At 40.7% G+C, this 23,298-nt stretch overlaps 2 protein-coding genes across 5 annotated transcripts; both read left to right on the top strand.

Annotated features, from left to right (window-relative positions):
* The first annotated feature begins 3,306 nt into the window (after window positions 1–3,306).
* LOC103711135 (uncharacterized) lies at window positions 3,307–10,590 on the top strand. 2 transcript variants are annotated; one of them, XM_008797155.5, is made up of 3 exons: window positions 3,307–3,449; window positions 3,692–3,791; window positions 8,707–10,590. In XM_008797155.5, the coding sequence occupies exon 3, from the start codon at window positions 8,730–8,732 to the stop codon at window positions 10,401–10,403; it is 1,674 nt and encodes a 557-aa protein (XP_008795377.3). In that variant the 5' UTR covers window positions 3,307–3,449; window positions 3,692–3,791; window positions 8,707–8,729; the 3' UTR covers window positions 10,404–10,590. The 2 variants fall into 2 exon arrangements, with proteins under 2 accessions (XP_008795377.3, XP_038982566.2); XM_039126638.2 differs by lacking the exon at window positions 3,307–3,449 and having other exon boundaries at window positions 3,478–3,791.
* Window positions 10,591–15,803: 5,213 nt separating this feature from the next.
* Window positions 15,804–23,018, top strand: LOC103711133 (peroxisomal membrane protein 11D-like). 3 transcript variants are annotated; one of them, XM_088723667.2, is made up of 9 exons: window positions 15,804–15,866; window positions 15,972–16,016; window positions 20,856–21,062; window positions 21,141–21,215; window positions 21,300–21,374; window positions 21,474–21,554; window positions 22,321–22,395; window positions 22,481–22,654; window positions 22,740–23,018. In XM_088723667.2, the coding sequence occupies exons 3-9, from the start codon at window positions 20,871–20,873 to the stop codon at window positions 22,773–22,775; spliced, it is 708 nt and encodes a 235-aa protein (XP_088579793.1). In that variant the 5' UTR covers window positions 15,804–15,866; window positions 15,972–16,016; window positions 20,856–20,870; the 3' UTR covers window positions 22,776–23,018. The 3 variants fall into 3 exon arrangements, with proteins under 3 accessions (XP_088579793.1, XP_008795374.1, XP_008795375.1); XM_008797152.5 differs by lacking the exon at window positions 15,972–16,016 and having other exon boundaries at window positions 15,833–15,971; XM_008797153.5 differs by lacking the exon at window positions 15,804–15,866 and having other exon boundaries at window positions 15,877–16,016.
* Window positions 23,019–23,298: the final 280 nt, after the last annotated feature.

Here is a 23,298-nt window from a genome sequence, read left to right as displayed (position 1 = left end):
AATTTGGTAGTTAAATTTACTAGTTATAACAACTCTACTAGATTCAATAGACTAATAAATGGACCCTAACTTTATGTTTCTATATAATTGTCTCAAGAATTAGTATTTCTGCCTAATGATTCTAATCATTTCACCAGTAGCAGAGGGAAACAAAAACTAAAGCACATCTAAAACGAAATCAGCTAGTCTTTCAGTATGCATGTATCAAAAATCAAAATGAGCACCTCTGTCGAAAAAAAAAACAAAACTATCAAATGATAATCTAGTTGTAGCCCCTACTCCCACTTTTGGATGAAGGATAGATGTTGCCAACATATGTGCCATTCTTTACCAAAGTAAAGGAAGGAGAAGGAAAGAAAAATAATTTGGCATCCGTTCCTTTTGGATTGACAGTACGAGTTGAAGATTTTTCAACAAACAAATTGCTGCAAGGTCCTTGAATGATTCAATGCAAGTTAAATATGGTGACCTTACAATGATTTTAGTTCCTAATAGAGGCTTCTTTACTCCTGTTCTTAGGTTTTCAAATGTTGGCATTTGTTTTTGGCTGCTTGTAAAATGTCCTCTGCATCTAATGGAATTTTCTGAGCTTGGTGTTTTGTTTATAGCTACATGATTTTTGTAATGCAAGAATTTTCTCTCTCTCTCCACATTTTAATGGCAAAAGAAATCAACCTATTCAAAAATTCAAAATTTCTAAAATCAACAGGAAAAGAAAGTCCAACCTCTTTATTTAATCTCTCTAGGTTTCGTAGCAAAAGGTAGACCGACAATCCTTATGAAGACAGCTACTCGTTAATGATCTCCCTAGGATCTCCATTCTCAAATAATAAGTCAGTCCAACGTTCTCTAGAGAAGATCATATAGGATCAATCAAGATGTCTTAACTTTAAAAGATCGACATCATTGTACTAAAATAGAATCCAATTGCGGCAAAACTAAATAATTTGTTTGAATAACCTATACTCTATACAGATATTGGTTCATTTGGTTTGCGATACTGAAGATGAGCGCGATCATCCTTGTACTTTGCTATAAATAGACAGATAAAGTAAAACCTGCAAGATGCATCAGCCAACTTGATGTCATAAGGATACCATATTGTTTATGCTTTGTAAAAGTCTTTGCAACATGTAGTTATTTTTATCACTCTTCCCCCTTTTTTTAGTTTATACTTTCTTTTTAGTATATACTAGAGAATACAGACTCACTATCTTTTCTCTCCTATGTCCATCGCACCCTTGTGAGGCTGACTTCAGTTGGAATCGAGTTCTCGTCCCTTTGTCGAAGTGTAGAGAAATCATACCTCCCAAGCAAATGCTTCGTGTGTACCATTGTTGATAGGAGAAGCTTGGGAACCATGCTTGAAGACGCGCGGTTCGGATCTCATGCGGTGCATGTATCGCACGGCAAATGCCTAGGCACCCTCAAAAGCTGTCTCGTTATCCTTTTAAGGAGACGGGCTGTCAAACAAGATGTGCCATGTTGGATGCTATATATGACACGTCACAAAGGGATGCCAAGTAACCATCCGTGTTGAGATGACATCGTGGTTTTTTCACAGAGGATTAGGTTGTCGCCAGACCAGCTGGGTTATCATTAATAATTAAGTTACGAGGATCCATGCAGACAAGTGTTCCGTTTAACATCGACCATTCAATAAATAGAACTGGAAATCTATACAAAACTAAATAATTTATATAATATCTTTTGGTTAGTTTTTTTTTAGTGAGGTTCTGAGTTATTCTAAATGATATTAAAATTAATACAGCCTATGGTCCATATAAACTAGAGAATACTATAACATGAGTTGATATTGAATTTATGGTATTTGTGATTGGATTTAAATAATGAGGATGCTAAGACTTAAATAAAAGATGTATATAAGAATTGGTTTGTCTCAGCCCTCGCTCTCCCATAATCAACATCTGTCGACAACAAAGCCACTTCGTCGATTCTGTGCCTAGGGCGTGACCGATACTAGGCAGAGGTGGGGCAGCCTAGGATGTGTGAGCCACTGAAGCCCGGGGCCGAAGTGCATGGGGCCATGGGCAGTAGGGGAAGATGGTTGACTGCTTTATGGGGAAATAGTTATGGTACTGGAGACCAAGTGGAAGGAAGTGTAAGATGGGGATGAAGTCAGAGCAGAAGTGGATGGGCGTGAAGCAAAGTTGTGATAGGATCCATTGCGGAGAGCTATACAACCCTTAATCAATCGCCACAACATCCCATCATAGAGACAAATGACTATCAAACACCCGATGATCTTTCTCATAATGATGTATTGCGTTTGACACGTAACTCAATATATCATCTTTGACCATCATCTATCCTTGTGATAGGATGAAATAGAGGCTATCGAGAGTTGTACAGCTCCCTTCATGCAAAGTATGCACCACAAAATATCCGAACTTGTTAGTATATTTCTGCAAGAATATCCCATATAAAATCTTACCCAACCTATAGTCGACTAAGAATTTGTCCAAGGTCTGGCTTAAGGACGTCCAACCTGAAGATTTATTGGTTAAAGAAAAAAAAATCTATATATATATATATATATTCCTACAAGATTCTACTGCCGAACTTTGCTAGGTTGATATGGCTATGCCTAAATGGGAGTTGTTTTGAGTACACAAAACAAATCTAGTCCACTCGTTCCGGATTAGCCAAAGCCTTTATAGTATTTCTAGCTTCCAGCGTGGCTTCGCCCAATCAGAGCGCATGGGCAAGCACGCGTGGGAGGCCGAGCACAGGTGCAGCAATGAACCCTTATATCTGGCGTCAAAACCTAAAACCATTCTACTCTCTTCGCTTTTGAAGTACCATGTCACCAATTGGCACTCTGATCAAAGCCCACCAAAGGACCAAATTGAAATGCCGTGTTCACGCGGAAGATTTAAATAAATGTTTCGATCTCCATGGAGCCCACTCTAGATTATAGAGTAACAAAGGAATCTCACTGATGAAAGTTACGTAGCTTCTAACGTACGATCCTACTTCGTTACACGGCTAGCAGCATTTAAAAGAGAGAACATCTAACGTGCAAGGCTAGCCCCTTTTTTTTTGTTTGTTTTTTTTTAACAGAGCCAACATGCTTGCTACAATGCTACCCCCTAGATTTTTCTTATTTCAAAAGCCCGTGACTCGCCGGGTGTTTCCAGGTGCGATACATGTCAACGTCTTGGGAATGCAAAACTTCCCACAGAAACAAAGAAAAGTCCGATTTCAGTAAAAATTGGAGACCTCCCACCTCAGCCGTCCGATCCCCGAACTCCCTCGGCGGCTTACACGGGTTACACCTCCAAGTACCAATTCAAATAGCTTATAAATAAATTTAGAGAAATACACGCGCAAAAATCCAGCGCCCTTCTCTCACCTCCGGCTCGCGATTAGAGGATCCTGTCGGACTCCACGGAGAAATATAGATCGACATTTCAAACGCTCGCTAGGTATATTCTCAGTTCTCTCTCTCTTTATATATACATATTGGCTCAAACCTCCTCCGCTCTCCTTCCTTATTTTCGTTTTCGATTCTTTTGAAAGCAAAGTCATTGTTTGACGCAACCGACCATTCTATCATCTTCTTTTTCTCCAGTTGAAGAAGAAAGTGTTTGGTCTTCTCTTTTCCCCACTCTCACTACTACTGTTCTCAGCTCTCCTTTTCTTTGGTGTTGTTTGGTTCTTAAAGCAGAAGGAAGAGGTGGAGGAGCCCATCGCACCAGCTGCTGCTCCCGTTAAAGCTACATCCTTTGGCCGCCACGCTTGTCGCCCAAGCAAAGAGATCCCTCGAGGTATTTCTGGAAACTTTGAACTAATTTTCCTCTCTCTTTTGTTCCGGCTGGGGATATTTTGGGAAGAATATACGGAGATTACACTCCTCTCTGTCTCCTCTACTTCTCCCTTGGGAGCCAAGTCTCTCTCTTTTTGGTTTCTGCGAGGATCTTTGTTCTAGTTTGGCATGACTTGATTTGATTTTTTGGGCCGAACCGGGACAGGTTCGACCCGGTCCACGGAGTCTGAACCGGATTCTTCCGTCCCGTTGGTTTCCCCGCGCGGAATCGTCCGCCGGGAGGGGCTCTGGGATGGTAAATGACTGAATAGACCTCGAACCTGTGGAGCTATTTTGAAAACTTGGAAACGGTACGAGGGTATTACCGTAAACTGGTCCCGGACGGAGTAAGGTATCGGCCGTGGAAAAGGTTAAGGCTGAGGCCTGGGAATGGGTTTAAAGGGCGTTCTCGAGACATCGGATGGTCCCAGGAGTGCGCTTTAGAAGGCAGGCCCTTGTCCTTCTCCAGGTCTCCTTTTCCCAAACACGAGCCCTGCTCAGGTCCACTTGACTCATCTTTTTGTAGGTCCGAGTTGAACTATTTTATCTCTTGTTTTTAGAATTTACACTCGGTGAGTTGACGGGTTAAGCTTATCGTGAGGTTATCTCCTCTGAAACTCTCGCACTCATGGTTATCTCCAATGCAATACTGTAGCATTTCGTTTCTAGAGTATCAGAGATATTTTAACTTCAAGAAGAAAAAAAGATCATTCAAAGTATCGGACACAAGTTGTGTATGCAAGTCAGATAACATCAAGGTTTTATGATTGGAGCAAGGAGCAAATTGGGCTATATCCCAGTGGATGTCCCCCTCCTTCACTTGGGTGGAGGTTTTCAGTTTGAATCTTGCTGGCGTTGTTTTATAAATATTCAGTCCAACTACCGGAACCAGTTGATTCGCATCAAATCAAGACGGTTTTGAATCAGGTTGGGCGTTATTACTGCCTTCTAAAGGTATTAGCTGGCATTGGAAAGGCTCGAGAAGGCCTTTCCAACATTATGTATATTGGACTTTAAAAGTATATAATTGATTATATTATTTTTTTATTTTTACGTCACTATTTGATTTGAGGATATTTTATGTTGTTTATTTTATGAATTGTATCATTTTAAAGCAATAAGATGCATTATCTAGATTAAATCGAGATTATAAAAACATCAAAAAATATTAAAAAAATAAAAAATAAAAAAATCAAATTAGATTTAAATCCATAGAAAAAATTTGAAAAGAGTAATTACCAATTATATTTTTTTAAGAACTCAAAAAAAAAAAAAAAAAGGCATGTCAGTCTGTGAACCGACACATCCTACTGGTTCATTACCGAACCGAACCAGGTGCCAATCGGTGTGGATCTTGGTACCGGTCCGACTGATCTTGGGCAATATACATGACAAATTAGTCATATGTACCGTAGTTGTTAAATGGTCCGCTGAAATTGAGATTTGTCATTTAATGTGCTTTCACTTCAACCCCTATTAGTGTATAGTTTTTAAGTTATGCTGTAAAACCTTGGAGGAATTGAATATTATAAAGGGAAATTGTGAGTTGTTACTTGAATCTTGTATAGAAGAATGCCAGGGAGTACCGCCTGTGGAATGTATAGCACGCTTATTCTTCAACAGTTCAGTTCTTACACTTACTGGTTGTAATTAACGGCAGAACTACATATATGCTAACCAGGTATTGTTGGTGTTGCTGGAAACTGGACCCGGAGGCGGCCGTCGGCTGAGAAGGAGGAGCTCCGATGAGGATCGATGGGCTGCGGGTGGCGGCGGTCCGTCGGCGGGCGGCATCCTCCGGGAGACCTGCAAGAGGAAGCCGGTGGCCGGGAGTTTCCGGCGCCGGCCCTCCGATGCTTAAGGGAGAATATAAGCAGGAACAATTTCTCCAGAGTTTCAGTCTCCCCCCACTTCATGGTTCCTCTTTTATAGTGGGGTGCTGGGTTACCTGTGATGTGACGGGACCAGGTTGCCGTATGGTTGAGTACGTCGCAAGGATTAGTACATGATCATGTGAATTAATGCTTTGCCGCAGAGGGTGAGGTCGGGGTCAGGGAGTTGTCGCGGCTGACTAAACGCGGCCGAGCTGACTTACCGTGGAGGATTGGAGATCCGCAGACAGCGGGAGCAATGCGCATTAATTGTTGAGTAAGCCGGAGGTTTGTAGAGACCATGCGCATTAATTGTTGAGTAAGCCGGAGGTCTGCAGAGACCATACGCATTAATTGTTGCGTAAACCGCCTAAGGCGTGGTTTCGAACTGGGCCGTAGGAGGATGTGACAGTAGCGGGCAGCTGGTGAGGTCTGACTTCTAGGGATCGGATGCCTTCCGGATCGGGCGTTCCGAGGTTGAGAGTCCAGAGTTGGGCGCCTGGTCTAGCGCCAGGTCGTCCGAGGTCAGGCGCCAGGTCGGTTGTCCGAGGTCGGGCGTTTGGGGTCGGGTACTTTCGATCAGGTATTTTGGGGTGACCTGTATTTCCCTCAACAGTTGGTAACTAGGTGCTTTTCTTTAAATGAGCCACAGTTAGATGCTTTTCACAAATAATATAGCTGCCCTCTTTCCCCTAGAGTTATAAGCACGAGAGGTTCGATGCAAGGTTCATTTCGACCATGCAGGTTTGCATCGATTCTTATGTGAAGATGTTTTATGGATGTTTTGTAGGAGTTTTCCTTCATAATCTGTAGTCCATCCTTTTTCTTAGAAAGACGATCTGGTTATATCCTTGGCTAGATCTCCATTTGTTACATAATTTTCCTATGATGTATGTTGTCTCGCTGTATTTTATAGGTGTTGAGATACAGAGCCAAATCTAGTCTCTACCATTTTAGCGCAAGTATTTCAACCAACTACCTAGAGGTGGTTTGTGGATCCATCGTCATCGTTCATAATAGACGTGCTGGAAATAGCTGTGGTTGTCATTCAACTCCATACATGGAGTATTTCAAGTCCAACCGGATTGTAATTTCAAAATTGCTGGATCTATTAGAGTGACAAAAGCTCGCTTCAAGGTCCGTTGTCTCGGTACCAAATCGTATATCGGTGCCATTTTGTTACTATGTCAGTACGTCCAATACGGAGAGGTTGGTTCAACGTACCGAGTATTAATAGGCATGATGCGTTTTGTCACTCTGACTGGTACAGTATGATGCGCTTTGTACTGTCTGGTTTGGTATAGTATGGCATACTTTGTTCTGCCTAATTTATAACTTAGTTTCGTATTCTTTTTAAGCATGCATATAGAAGCTGCATTATTTCTTGAAGCATAAGGATTGCAACTTCAAATAGCACTAGAAGCATGATTTTGGAACATTATTAGTACCATTGCACCCCTTAGGAAGACTAATTAACGGTCACCTTTACAAGTCAATATGATATTCAAGTTGCCACCAAACAAAAATCATATTGGGTTGACACCGGAGGAAAAAAAAAAAGGACGAGCTTTCTATTTTGCCACGTTTTCTTTAGTGCACATTTTATAGAAGAAACCCAAAAGTCATATATTTCTTCTACTAATAGAATCGTCAGTTTTGTGATTAAAAAAAGAAGTAAAAAAAAAAGCAGTACAAACTACATAGTGAAATAATACACACCAAGTAAATTAGTTATTTGGCAAGTTAGTACACACATTTAGATAAATCGATACATAATTTATAGGACATGGTGTTCAACAGTACACAGTACACGATGGATAATACACAACTTAGCAAATTAGTTATCTAGCAACCCAATACGTATTTCCAAGCAAATTAATACACAACTTCTAAAATATCATATTCACCGATACAAACTACATGCCGGATGATACATACTCGTCGACTTTCTGGTACATACTACAAGCTTATCCGATACATACCTAGCAGTGATCCAATACACACTTCTAGATAAATCGATACATAGTTTTCAAAATATGTTTTTTTTATCAATACATAATATATGGCTAGATGATACACACTAAGTAATTAATCATCTCGCATTTATTTTTTTAAAGTTATGAGATTGACGAACTTCGTTAGTATCAAGAATGTTATTCTTATTTGACTTTTGGGTTTCTTATGTAAGATTTGTGTTAGAAAGACTATAGCAAAATAAAAGTTCCATCTCATAAGATATTCTATAGTGTCCGTCCGACATAGATTTTTGTTCTCCGGAGTACTGGGTACCTATAGTATTATGATGTTCACTGCTAAACAAAAAGATGGTGAATTGATGGTAGAGAGAGATCACATATTAACTAATCTCAGACGGCGACTTTAAAACCTGTGCAGTGTCAAATTTTGGAAAATAGTAAGCCCAACGTGACTCGATAAGTTGAGACTTGAGATATTGAGTTGAAACAGAGTTGATTCAGTAGTACTCAGTAGCTAGCCTCTGCTCCCACCAGCTAAAAAAAAAAAGGAGCGGGTTAGAGCCCGAAACTTCCTCTTTTACTAGATCAGATCAGTGAACAGGCGTTTGCTTCATGGCCGTTACAGTAACCGATCCTTCCTTTCAGTACCTACCTTATTCTTCTCATAGTCCATATTTTATCCAAGATCTCATATCTTTTTAGCCTTCAAATCCACTCATTGCATGCAATCTCGGCCCACTGGCTTCACGGTACTTGTCGATTTGGTTGGTCTAACCTTGTTGTCGCCAAAATCGAAAGAAAATATTCCCCGAAACATGGTTGAACCCTGTGATTCTTCCCCACGTTTGTTATTATATTAGCCTTTGTACCCTGCTGCTTAATCCACCATGCTCACCAACTACCTTTCTCCCGGAAAAACGATTCCTAGCTCCCCCTCCTCCCGCCCCTCTTCCTGAAGGCTCTCTCTCTCGCTCTCTCTCTCTCTCTCTCTCTCTCTCTCTCTCTCTCTCATTGCCCAATTGTGTTTCAGATCACAGCCACTGCTCGCAACCAATGGCTGAAGACTCCGAGCCCATCGTCGACACTGACTCTGCCAACCACTGGCTGTCCCGAGCCCGGCAGCTCGTCCCTACCGCCCTTGACAAGTCCCGGGCCGCCACAGGCTTCCCCGGGCGCTGGAAGGCCATTGTTTCCAAGCTGGAGCGCGTCCCTCCGTGCCTTTCCGACCTCTCCAGCCACCACTGCTTCGCCAAGAACGCGCTCTGTACAGAACTCCTCCAGTCAGTGACAAATGCCCTCGCAGATGCCCTCGAACTCGCCAACCGCTCGTCGGAGCAGCCCTGCATTGGCAAGCTCCAAATGCAGAGCGACCTCGATGCGCTCTCTGGCAAGCTTGACCTCGCCTTACGTGACTGTTCCCTTATGATCAAGACGGGCGTTCTTGGTGACGCCGCCCTGCCTCCGGTGGCTGCCCGCAGCCACGAACCATTGGCCCCAGCACAGTCCAATGTGTGTGAATTGCTCGCCCGCCTGCAGATCAGCCATGTCGAGGCCAAGCACCGCGCGGTCGATGGCCTGCTCGAGTTGATGAGGGAGGATGAGCAGATCGTGCTTTCTGTGCTTGACCGGAGCAACATAGCTGCCCTTATACAATTGCTCACTGCAACGGCTCCTAAAGTCAGAGAGAAGACAGCAACGGTGATTTGTTTGCTCGTAGAGTCTGGGAGGTGTGAGAAGTTGCTAGTATCTGAAGGTGTGCTCCCGCCGCTGATAAGGATGGCAGAGTCCGGGAGCCCGGTGGGCCGAGAGAAGGCCGTGGTGTCGCTCCAGAGGCTGTCCATGTCCGCTGACACCGCCCGCTCGATCGTCGGTCACGGCGGCGTTCGCCCACTGATCGAGATCTGCCAGACAGGAGACTCCATTTGCCAGTCGGCAGCTGCGGGCGCTTTGAAGAATCTCACCGCCGTGCCCGAAGTGAGGCAGACATTGGCTGAGGGGGGGATTATCAGAGTCATGATCGATCTCCTGGACCGTGGAATTGTCTTGGGCACCAAAGAGTACGCCGCCCAGTGCTTACAGAATCTGACAGCCAGCAATGAGAGTTTGAGGAGGTCGGTCATTTTGGAGGGAGGGCCGCGGAGCCTCTTGGCCTACCTCGACGGGCCATTGCCGCAGGAGTCTGCCGCCGGCGCACTGAGGAATCTCGTAAGCTTGATCTCGGCTGATGCTCTCCTGTCGCTTGGCCTCCTTCCTCGACTGGTACACGTGCTGAAGGATGGATCTTTAGGCGCGAAACAGGCGGCAGCATCAACCATTTGCAGGATATCCAGTTCGTCTGAGATGAAGAAATTGATTGGAGAATTTGGTTGTGCGCCTTTGCTTGTCAGGATGCTCGAGACAAAGTCGAACAGCGCAAGGGAGGTGGCAGCCCAGGCCATTGCGAGCTTGATAAGCTGCCCTCAGAACAGCAGGGAGGTCAAGAAGGATGAGAAGAGCGTGCCGAGCCTGGTTCAGTTGCTTGATCCCAGCCCTCAAAACACGGCGAGGAAGTACGCTATATCTTGCCTGTTATCTCTATCATCGAGTAAGAGATGCAAGAAGTTGATGATTTCTTATGGTGCTGTTGGGTACCTTAAGAAGCTCAACGGAATGGATGTGGCTGGTGCAAAAAAGCTGCTTGAGCGATTACAGAGAGGGAAATTGAGGAGCTTGTTCAGTAGGAAATAGATTGTACTGCTTTTCCCCTTGGTGCAATGTTCTGCTTCTATCCTCCTGTTTCACTGTCTCTATGAAACAGAGTGCTGAAGCTGGGAACTAAAAATTGTAATGCTTGCTCTTTAACTCGAGATGTAATATATACATTATTACCTTAAGCTTAGCTTTTCTAACTCAGATCCAGTTGTTTCTATGCTAAGACCTAGTATGATCTGTTTCTTTGATCTTAGATGTGTTTTGAGCTTATAGTGCTTTTCTTGTCTTGAATTGTTCTAATATAACCTGTGGCCAGGTCTTCAATTTTACTTGGACCTTTGGAGAGTATTTTGTGGTATTTTTAGAGTTAATTTCTCATATCATTCATTAGAAACCCTATAAATGGAAGTCAGCACTGTTGGCGTCAAGAAATTCTTGTTATGTGATGCTCCTTTCTTCCAAAATTTGCATAGTACTGATATCTTAGAGCCTTCCATGGATTCTTCTCATTGACACACAAAAAACATAGTAAGTTAGTGACAGAATGCTACCACCAAACCTTCATTCATATGTTTTGTTGTTTCAGAATAATGCCTTCACTGTTATGTTAATGTCCAATATCTTATTGTTTCGAGTTGCCTCATGTTGCGCATTGCACCAAGGTAATATTCTTCATAAGATTTGATGTCAATTTATCTGACGTAAATCAGGCGAACCCGCAAGTCGCTCAATAGCGATAGATAAAGTAATGTTCTTCCATTCGTTCTTTCATCCTCACGATCTTCCTGTTGAGTTTCATCAATCATTGTACAAATTAATGGAGTCATGATAAGATACAACTATTGTTATCAGGTAAAACATCTCTTTCAGGCTCTTCTATTGGCAAATCAGTCGCCATCATCCTTTATCGAATACATAAAGGATCCGTATGCTTAAAACCAGAATTCTCTGTACCCTTTCTTGTTGAATGTTTCCACCTTGCTTCAAGTAAATTACAGTTGTTTGTTTTCATCTAATTCCACAAGTAACCAATGGTAGGCTTCGGGTCCACATAATATGAGTGCTTGCTTGCATTCTTGGTGTTGGGAATTCACCGTCTTTTTTTTTTTTTTTTGCCTTCCAAAAAACAATAGCATGTTCATTTCTTTCTTTATGTTTGGCAGTCTTTTTCACTGTATTTGCAGCTTGTGAAATGCTACGACATCTTAAGTATAGGATAGATTTCAAGGTAAGCATTGGCTGGCTATTTAATTTGTTGGTTACCTGTCAATTTGTAGCTGCTACCAAATCAGCATATCTTCTGTGGATTAGTGCATGTCAATCTCATGATATCTACTTTAACCTTGTTTATGGTATGTTTCGTTCTGAAATTGATCAGAGGTGGGAAAGTGACTTCGTTTCAGAATCTGCTTTCCTTTAGTTTTAACTTTAGTATCACATATTTTTACTAAATATGTATTCCATGTAATCTATTCTGGATTAACATCCATTCATACTCTGTTATTATGGAGGCCTGAAATAAATTTTTTTGCTTACTTGGTACCTTCTCTCTCTCTCTCTCTCTCTCTCTCTCTCTCTCTCTCTCTCTCTCTGTGCAGATTTTAGAGACAGAAAGCCATGAGGAAAGTTCATCAAACTGTAATAGGGAGTATGTTTGTCAGTTCCCTTATAATAAACAATCACTTCATCGTCTTATATGCATGGACCAAGAGACCCAAAAAAAAAAAAGAAAAAGAGAAAGCTATGTAATGCATTGCAACGGGGGAAAAGGAAAGGAGATGCTTGCTATATAGTATGCATCAGGTTCTTTTGGGAAGAAGGCCTTATGTGATCACCGCTGCTTTCAGGTTTTCCTTTACCCACGTTTGATTTGCATCTTTTCAGAGATCAACAAAAGTGGCGCCCGCAAAGTTGGTGTCATTATTGGTTAAGGTTGGGTACTATCCGTCTTGTTCTTTCTCGTGGGCTTCCTCATCTATGGGCCAGCTCTCTGCAGGGATGGATACCCTTATGTTTTAATTGTTTAACTGAAATTAAAGAGAGGTGATTTCCATGATGGCTTCAAAAATCAAAAATTGTTTGGTTTCGATTTTGGTGAATTTCTCGTTCCAAATTGAACTTGATATCGAATCTGAAAGGCTCAAACCAAACATATCCACTATCTCTTAGTAGCTTTTATATTTAGCATTAATCCTAACCCTCTATCCTATTCAATCAGGATCATCTCTAGACCATAGATAAATGACTAAATGGATAAAACCCTAGATGCTACAGAGGCGGTTTTTTTTCTTCCTTCGGTTCTTCTTTGCGATTATTGTGTTTGTTGGGTTTTTTTTTTTTGATGTGTTAGGCTTGTTTTTAACTTGATTTTTTGAGTTTGTTGAATGATTGTATTATTATTTGAGAATTATTGGGTTCCTTGGAATAAAATATATTTTTGAAGTAGACTGAGCCGAGGAACATGGGAGTTGAAAAAAGAGATAAAGCTCACCAAATTTCTCCTACATGTAAACAACTTGAAGGCTCTCTCTTTGGGAAAAGTCTCATGACCAGAGGCCCCAGTTGATGTGTAAAAATAAATATACCCTCCAGAATTTATTGGGCCTAGGTCCACCAATTAGGTGGGGAAGAATTATCGTGCAATGGACAAGTAAGTCGAAATCTGGGGTGTGTGCTTTGCACGCAAGGAGTGGTATAGGCCAGGATAGTTGCCACTTGACCACGAAGAGGGACAACTATAAAAGAAGGTGGTTGTTGCATGCCACAATATATTTTGTGTGTTGTTCACCGCATCCTGTTTGATAGCCGTCTGTCTCCATGATCGGATAACATGATAGCCAATTAGGGCTGCACCACTCTACAGTGCAAAATACATATCGCAGAGGATCCCGGGTCCCAACTTGTCTTCCCTTTTTTTTTTTTTGTTAAAAACAGCATTTCATATCACTCTAACGTAGGTACATCCTGCCAAACCAGGCAAAAGTAAATGGTATAGGGGTCGCCCCCTTTATATGAGTGAGAAATTTGCTAAACTATGCTCTCTTGTTTGGCTCTCAGGGATGCTGCCATGGGTTGGTTGGGGAACTGTATACAATACATGATGGTTGTAGAGAACCCATCTATGCAAGAGTGGATTGAGGAAAAAAATTTGAAAAACAACAGGCTTTTGGTGACTCAATCTCAATGTGAAAATTAAGCATGTATATCATTGTATTTATAATAACGGTACATGAATCTATGTATCATCAATATTAAAAAAATATCACATTCAAAACTTAAATAAAAAATAATAGAAAAATCTTTTCGATACAAGACGAAAGAATTTCTTAAGTTGTCATGATAGTCACGTAATCATAAAAGATTTACATAGTTTCTTGCCAAGTTGATGAAGCTCTGGAGAATCATTTTGGTCTCTTGTAATCAGAGAATTTGCCCAATTTCTTGCCAAGTTGAGGAACATCTGGAGAATTTCCCAGTTTATGAAGATCTTGAGAATGATTTTGATGATCTCTGTAATGATAGAGGATTTGGTCGACTTCTTACCAAGATGATAAATATTTGGAGTATCAAACTGATTCTTCTTGTTGTTATCAGATTGGTGGATTATCCAAATGCCTACCAGGTCCCTTCCTATTCTAACCTAATAGAGAACTCTCATGCAGGGAAGAGCAGCTGCTTTTGAACAAATACACCTCTTTAGGACTAATGAATGGTTTCCCGGTCATTCCTACCGTACTCGCCGCACTAGGTGAGAATCTGATGGACCGTTCATCCAACGTTCACCATGCATCCATTAAAGATTATAAATTTGCAATCATTCTTGATAACTAAACCCCAGAACGCAGGCTAACGCAGATGAACGTCTCCATGGTCCCTGAGAGAACGGGCATTGGAGGAGTAAGTTCTCGGTTAGTCTTAATGCAGTCCTGGGCCATGGTATCAGGGACAATCAGGAGGGCCTCGGCCCACTTAGCCACAAAACCTTGTGGCCGTGGTAGGGTAGCTCCGCGGGCCAGTCAATTTCCAAAGTGAGGTACCTTGGCTTTCCAAATCTAAGCCCAGTTAGCTTTGGTCTCCATGTTTGGGCTTCGTCTGTCCTCGTCCGCGGGCCAAAGCAATCGGCCTTTATAAGCCTAGGCCAGCCCTCGAGGGAAGCAAGCCTCCAGTCGAGAGATAAATCCACGCTTGCACTTGCAAATATTGTTGGTCGGAGAAGGAAACAAAATATGCAGTTTGGTGGTGATGCAATTAATTTGTCCTCTTGCCTTCTATTCTCGAGTTATGATTTGATGGATAAACACTAGAAGACGACCAGAGCCCGCATTGTAAACAACTATGTACTCCTACTTAGACTCTCCCATGGCCAAAATATGTAAACAATATTTGCACATATTAGCCATCCTATTCCATTCAGCAAATAGGCAGTTTACAAGTGAAGTTTAGGTGTAAATACAAAGAGAAAATGCTACCATGTTGGTGCGGTGATCCTTTTGCTAGTCGAAAGGCATCAAATAGCCATGAAAATCCTTTTGCACACTCTAAATGAAGATCTATTATTGGCATGCAGTAGTATATGAATGCGGCCAGTCTTGTGCTAGGATAGGAGCTTCTATGCTAGATTGTTGTACTTGATATCTGAGTTTGTTTTCTGATTTGAATAAGTTTGCAAATGGTATATTGGTATCTTGCTCGATATTTGTCTTGTGAATGGTTTCGATCATAATTTTCTTAGCAAGCAAGCTTATTGGAAGTGCAGCCAGGATATCTAGAATGAGTTCGAGCCATACTACCAAACTAGCCAAATGACAGGGAGGAACCACTGATCCCAGACATTAGCGTCAAACAGGGGATAAGGTTTCCAAGGATCCCCTAGAATTTCATTTATCCCTGTTTTTAAACCCTGCCAATTAGGCAAAGGACCAATATAATCCATTAGTAGGAAAAATATTTCTAAAATCAAGGACACTGGTGTTCTTTATATAAAAAAAATAATCACACATTTGATCTGTACCTTTGCACTAGATAATGTTCAACGGGAATTTCAAAAAAAAAAAAAAGTACATTTCATGCTATCCCTGCTTATCCATTGTTATCCTGGTATTAGTTATCCTCATCAGGGATAGCAACGAGTTATCCTCAACCACCGTCTACAAAACTAGGCGAGGGGAGCAGCCGCCAGCCGCTCAGCTGTTGCCTGTTACACAGCAATCAGCACCCATCTAATGACGTGTCAGACACACGGAAGGTTAACTATGACTGTTACCAGTAGCTGCTGTGCGAGACCCCACAGCTAAGCCGCCCCCCTCAAGAAACGGAACGGAGGCACGAATCTTAAGAATAAAAAATGAACCGCCATCCACCCTCTGATCAGTACGCCCTCAATCCACCATCTAAGTATCTAACCCCGTCGTCTCTCTCTTTTCCGAAAACCGAAGAGGCCCCACCCCATCCCCACAACAAAAATATCACCCCACCTCGCGGATCACACCCAAGGAAGAGGTGGCGTAGATAACTCTCTCTTCTCTTCTTATTTTTCATCTGCCCCTTCTAAGGTCTACGTCTCTTCTCATTTCTCATCTCTTTCGCTGTATTCCGTTCTACCAGGTATTGAACCCTATAGAGCTCTTTTCTTCTTCTTCCTTCTAAGAGGTAACGTTTTCTTCATCTCTATTGCCATTAATTTTTTCTTGGAGATTTCTTTTTTCTGGATCCAGAGCGTATAGGTTTTGACTTTCGTGGTACACATTCCGTGGGTGGTTGAAGCGTTCTTAACAAACTGACCATGATTTCTCTTCCTTTTTAATGGAAACTAGTTTTGATTTTATTGTTTGGGGTTTTTTCTTTTCCTTTCCTAATGAATTGGACCATAGTTGTCGTTTTCATCACGGTGCGTATGCTCCGTCAAAAACTAGAAGAATCAAATGTGTAGCTTGAGAAAGATATCATTTTAGTCATTAGAAGCAGCTGTTGATGTGAATTTTGGGTGTATTTCCATATGTGTCCTTGAGATTACTCAGGAGTGCTTCATCTGGTTTGATCTGTCCTTACAGCATTTGCTCCCTGTTTTTAACGCTAGTATGTGTCTATTTGAGATATGCGGTTGACTCTGCGCGTTAACCAATGAAAATAAGAAAGAAATTGGGCACAGGTTCTCGACCATCTTGATTAGAAAGTTTGTTTGACAAGAAATAAACATTAATTACTGGAAATTTGTACGCTTTCTGGGGGCTGGGTGAGTGGTGTAATGCTCCAATATGCTTGACCGATCATTTAACTGCCAAAGGAAAAGTGGCAGCTGACAAGGTATGGGGAGATCCAAGAGGAAAGGGGGAGACAGGATATAGGAAATAAGAACAAGTGTGTAAAAGTTATGCATCTGCATTTTTGTTTCTGTGTGTGGATGTGAATTTGTGCTTGTATCCCCTATAACAAAGTTGGATATTTCAGCTCCCAAAGGTGAATGTATTACCCCCAGTTATCTCTGTGCAAATTTGATTCCCTGACTTGCAATTTCTGTATGGCATGTCGGACATCTAATGAGTACCATAATGTGAAAAACTCAAATGTGCAAATCTCTGTCGATTGCATTATCTCATGCTATCTAGGGTTTTAAGGATATTTTATCAATAATTGTGGTGTTGATGTTTCAACCAAATGTTATGGAGATGTAATCATGAGAATGTGGAACATTTGCCACTGCCTATTTGATGCCAGAATGTCTTTAATTTATTCTTCTTGCCTCATCTATATCTGGTCAACTATGGTGCTTCACTATAAATCATTTGATGACATAATATTGAATTACTAACTGCCGCTGCACCAGCACATGGTGTGATTCTCTTTGTGTGGATAATCTTCAGAGAGTGGTTAAAGATTCATTACAACATAATTCTGGTTAAAGTTTCACCTGGTCGTAGTGTTGATTATGCTTCATGGTCTGTGTCATGGTCTGTGCCATCTAACTATTTCTTCTTTAAAACAATCTATTGTAGTTTTTGTGTAGACTTTGACATAAGGCTGATGGGCTCAAGTTGAGAATGAGATGTGTATTATTTTTTTCCTGTCAGATGATGGACATATTTAAATTATTGAAAACTAAACATAGATGTCCAAGGGTCTAAAAGCAGCAGCACGTCACATTCTTATGGACAAAAGCAACACCTAATAGTGATTCTGGTTTGCAACAAGTGGATTTACATGGTTTTTTCTTTTCTAATTAGCGCATGTTTCATAACCTTAGTATTGGGATACAACCTTTGTTCATACAACTTAACAAGTCATGCTTGCCCCATGGTTGGAAGAGTTAACATGACTTTCAGAAGTCCTCATTTGACCAAAATTTGTCTGGGATATTTCTTCCGATAGTTGCACATAATAATTTCTCCTTTTGCTGGCACACCTTAATATCATCACTGCTGCAGTTCTTTATCCTATTTATAAATAGGTGATAGCACATTCTACCCAGCTTTATTATCATATTACCACTCTTTAGTTTTCTACTTTCCTCTTTGTCATCTCTTTTCAACAGAACACGAGTATCACAAATTTCTTTTTTGCCCTATATATGCTCTTGGCTCTTTGTGATGTGTTGAACGTCCAATTCTATTGTGATAATAGCTGTGGAAATTCACCTAATGAGGAGTTCCATTGTGATAATAGCTGTGGAAATTCACCTAATCAGGAGTAAAGAACTTGTTTTAGCAGAACTATGTAAATCTTGGTTGTTTAGCTTCAATATTGCCCCTGATGCCCTTTTCAACTTACATTATTGATGCATATGCCTTGTCTGGAACAAAGCTATCAGTGTCATTGTTCACCACAAGACTGTATTAATGGACAAAAGGAAAATTTAATTATGAGGTAATCCAATTAAATTAAAAAAGAAATATTTTTGATTCTACAGAAGGTGTGACAAGGCTTTTTTACCATTTTTTTAAAAAAAACATTCTACACTGGTTCCTACCAATCAATTTGTGTCAGATTGGTGCATGGTATTTTCTTGTTTTTGGAACCTGAAAAATAGGATATCCATCTTGTTTTTCTTAGAGTTAATTCAAATCTGTTACAGCGATGATGATAGTTATATCCATGCTTTAATTATAGATTTTCATGGTTATTATTGATTTCTCCCAAAGCTAACTTATGGGTTGTGATGGAACATGTTGTCATGATCCCTAACTTAAATAGTGTTATTTTAGATATGTGGTTGCCATGCTTTTTTTGTCATTAAATCATTACCAAGAAATGCTCATAATCATACTAATAAGCTGATGAAAAAAACTTCTCTCAATTTTTTTGAGTTCGTATAGCCTTTAGTTGTAAGGACTACTTTATGATGGCTGCTTCTTGTTATGTCTTTGACAATAAAGTTAATGAAAATAAATAATTGGTCATCTGAATCAAAAATCCAAACTGCAGTACCAAAAATGCCCAACAACAAAAGTCATGTTTTTTGAGCTTAGTAGTTATGCATCAAGAATGTACTAAAAGTGGCTGGTGCAAATAGTGCTCATGTGCTAAAATTTATGATAGGGCGCATAAATTGATAATCCACATTGATGATCATGATTTGTGTCAGATCAACTGTCAGTCTCTTAAGATACTTCTAAACAATAGATTGGAGTAAAAAACCCTAAGCTGTGATGCTAATCAAATCACCAACCCTTCCCATCCCACCTCCTCTACCAGTAGATTTCTTCTGTTCCTATTGCCTGTACCCATTTTCTTTTGTTCCATCTTTTCTTCTCTGACCGCATCCTACTTCCTTATCACATTTCGTCCATCCTACCCATCAGCCTAAATCTTATAATCATTCCTCCTCCCCTCTACTTCTTCCCACCCGTGATGGGCCAGTGGTCCTCCTCCATCCTTTCCCGCAAGTCAATAACTTAGCCATGAGGCCCACCCCTACGAGGGATCAAGGTCTGGATTGCTGTAACACTTCGCTTATGAGGGTTTGTTTCTCCATTAGAGGTTTGGCTCCAATATCTCTCTGGGCTTTCATTGCCAACAATGCCAACACATCAGCTGCACCCCCCCTCCCCCACGTCATATTAAATATTGTAATTTTCTCCAATAACATCCTTTTTTTTAACAAAAACCTTAATACCGTCATAAAACTATAATCTCGTTCAAGTTTCTTCCATGAATCAAGAACATCTAACATTATAAGCAGGTTGATGGACAAGATCCAAGTCAACTTGATTGACCTGTTGGTGAGGTTTGGGCTCAAGCATGCTGACCCTATACTGTTCACTTGTTGGTATTGTGCCAGACGCAATACTCCCGTGTACCTATATCAAGCGGTGAAAGTAATTATGGAGACATTCTAAGAATGGGCTGTGAAAGTTTTCACATTGGAGAAATACATAGGGCTTGGTATGAATTCATCATGCTTATGAGGTCTGCACTTTTAGCTGATCCAGGGACTGGCATAAATGCTTCAGCACTATAACTGAGATGCATTAAGAAGTTGTCATTGCACTTTTTAAACTTGGCAAGAAAAATATATAATATAATGCTGCCATAGACAAAAATACTACTGATACAGTTTAACACAACCTGAATTGTACACTATTTGAAAAAAAAATGGAGTTTGGTCAGGTTAGGTTATGCAAATTGGGGTTGTTTACACAAGACGGAGTGCCATCTAATTCCATGATAACACGGAAACAATGAGTTGAAGTTAAAATCTTGAAAGGATTATTGCTAAATTTAATTGAAGCAATAATGATGGTATATCGTAGTTTTTCCTAGGGCTCTTTCGTAGAATTATTATTTCTTAAGAGCTGTACAATGCATTCACGTTCTTGATATATTCACCTGTATGCCATTTTTTTTCTAATATTGTGAGGAAGGGGAGTGCATTTCTTGATAAGTGAATAGAATTGTCCTGGTTTCCAATGTGAGGTATTTCATATCAACGACCCTTAGTGGCCTTATCAGAGTAGTGTTTTTTTTTCTTAAAGATTTCACTTTCGACATTCCGTTCCCATGCTAATGTCGTACCTTTATCACTTTCTGCTGCTTCTGGTATATACATTAAAGCATTTTGTGTTCCAAACAATATCTGATGATTTAGCAAATGCCCTAACCTATTTGATTATTCAGAATTTGGATATCATATGCAGCATTATCTATAGTTCTTGTTGTCACTTATTTTGATCAAACTTATTGTGCTTGAAATGCCAGCAGAATTTTCCAATTAAAAATAAAAGGTCTGCCATCCTCAAAGCATATCTAATTGCAGCAGGGATTGTCAGGAAGCAGAGAGCAGAATCAATGTCACCTTTTTGTGGCATCAACAATGCTTTACACCTGCTATTAGTTCAATTTCTCAGACATTCTTATTGTGATATATTAGCTATTATTTTTGCTTTTTAATTGTTTGCTAATCGTTATGCTGATTGGTAATAGTGTTGTTAGTCTTGCTTTATAGCTTTTTTATGTTCTTTTAACATGTAAGGAGTGTCACATTTTGATAAGCAGGGCAAAATAGAGAAAATGAGTACATTAGATGCAACAAGAGCGGAGCTTGCTCTCTTGGTTTTGTATTTGAACAAAGCTGAAGCCAGAGATAAGATTTGTAGGGCTATTCAGTATGGATCAAAATTTGTCAGCAAGGGAGAGCCTGGCACTGCACAAAATGTTGACAAATCAACTAGCTTGGCACGAAAAGTTTTTAGACTTTTTAAGGTCTGTTTTTAAGTTTTGAACAATTAGAAATTTGAATATTTTTGCTCCTTATATGTGACCATCTCCTTGAACTTGCAGTTTGTTAATGATCTGCATACTCTTATAAGCCCCCCTCCCAAGGGGTCCCCTCTTCCACTTATTTTACTTGGAAAGGTACGTGCTCCTCCTAAACTTTATCAGGTCCTTATCTGACACTAGTGCCATTGTTTTGCCCATTTTGATGTTTGGTTTATGCAGTCCAAAAATGCATTGCTATCGACTTTCTTATTTCTAGATCAAGTTGTATGGGCTGGTAGAACAGGGATTTACAAGGTTGGTTTATGAGTTCTTTCTGAATTTTCTTATAACCTTACTAATCTTTCCTCTTTTGAGGATGTGATTTGCTTATAATTGTTGGAATTGCTTCTGTAGAACAAGGAACGCACTGAGCTAATTAGCAAGATATCCCTTTTCTGTTGGATGGGTTCCTCAGCTTGCACTACTTTAATTGAGGTTTGTGTTTTTGTTGTTGCTACCTTCTCCTTATAAGCTGCATGCTCTTGCTTGTTGACTGGGGCTGAAGATGGACCTAGCTGAACTGAGCTTTAGCCTGCTCAGGCCCCATTATTGAAGAAAAAGGGGGTATTCAATCTGAAGCAGTGCTTGGTTGAAACTCTTTTTCTACTAAAAGCCTATTTGGATATTCCTACAGGATTGGGCCGAAAATTCTGTAGGATTCGTGGATTCGGCCGTCCATTTAGGCATGGCCATGTATCAACCAAATACCATGCAGCCTAAATTCTGTGGCAAGAAAAAACTAACCGCCCAATCATAGGTCTATTTTCTCTTCCTGCAGCCCAAAGGTTAGTATCTAGGCTAGGTTTGGACAAACTCTTAGAAAATGCAAAATGGATGGGCCAACAGGGCCGATTCCTACAGGATTTCCAGTCCAATCCTATAGGAATATTCAAACAGGCCCTAAATGAGTTTGGACAAGCCTATTCTTTAGCTAAGATTGAAGTTCTGCATATTTTTGATAGCCCAGAAAGATATGCTTGTTAATGAAATGAGCCCTAGAGTGGGGCTTGAGCTTAGCTTGTTTCCTAAAACCAAATGAGGTGGAATGAGCCTGTCACAAGCCAAACCAATCTGTTCATAAATAACCTGCTTGATTTGTGGCCATGTTAGATGCATATTATTGCCAGGTGCACCATGAGGTGTAATGATCATCTTTCGCCATCTGTTGCTTAATTATAATGTAAATCCATATTGCTTCCAGCTAGCGGAGCTTGCAAGGATATCAGCATCGCTGAAGAAGTTAGAGAAGGAGCTGAAGCGAGCTGATAAATATGAAGTAGGCTACCATCTCACTCATTTTGTTGCATGTTTGTGCTGCATATTTTCGTTCTACTTGATGGATGTCTTCATTGTGGCTGCAGGATGAGCAGTATCGCAACAAGCTCAAACAGTCAAATGACAGGTTGCTGTCTCTGGTGAAGTCATCCATGGATATAGTGGTTGCTATCGGACTGCTTCAACTGGCGCCAAAGAAGGTCACTCCTCGAGTAACAGGGGCTTGTGGATTTATAACCTCTCTCATTTCCTGTTATCAGGTAACTCTTCAAACTTAAGATGGTAAGATTTAAGGCTTCGGTCTGTTTGATTCTGATTCACCGTTTGCCAAATGTGGTGGTGCAGTTGCTTCCTGCCACTTCAAAGTCAAAGACACCATGAAAATGGTTCTCCCTCTTTAGACCATCAGTGATGTCAATAATCCTTCCATATCATAAGGTTTGTGGATGATGAGGCAAACTCAGTTCTTCACCTGTCTCTGGAACAATATATGATGTGCTAAATTGTTGATGTTTGGATGGTTAAAATTGCACTCTACTTTATCTAGCATTGCTAAAGGAATATGTGAGCGATGCATATAGACATGGCCAGCATCAATCTTAAGATCGCATACATTCAATTATAGCGTAAGTTTCCATTTTTCTTTTTGGGACTATGTTCACGTCACTCTCTCTGCAGATAGACGGATGAGATTTTCGTGGAAGCTGAACTCTGCTATGACCTATAAGTATTTGAGATGTCTATGACCCAAGGAAAAGGCCCAAGCAGCCCCATTGTGGTTTTCTAGCTTACCTTTGCCGGGCCTGGGCTAATTAAAATGTATGATTGTATTCATCTATAATTTTATCAAGCAAATGTCCAAGCCAGCGTGACCCGTTCATGGCGGGGTGTGCTCAGCTGAGTT

The sequence above is a fragment of the Phoenix dactylifera genome, chromosome 6 (genome assembly GCF_051530095.1).
Source record: "Phoenix dactylifera cultivar Ajwa chromosome 6, Ajwa_hap1_PhDact_Kaust_v1.1, whole genome shotgun sequence".
In the NCBI taxonomy this organism is placed as follows: Eukaryota; Viridiplantae; Streptophyta; class Magnoliopsida; order Arecales; family Arecaceae; genus Phoenix; species Phoenix dactylifera.
The sequence above is the reverse complement of the archived record's forward strand: the minus strand, read 5'-3'. Positions and strand labels throughout refer to the sequence as shown.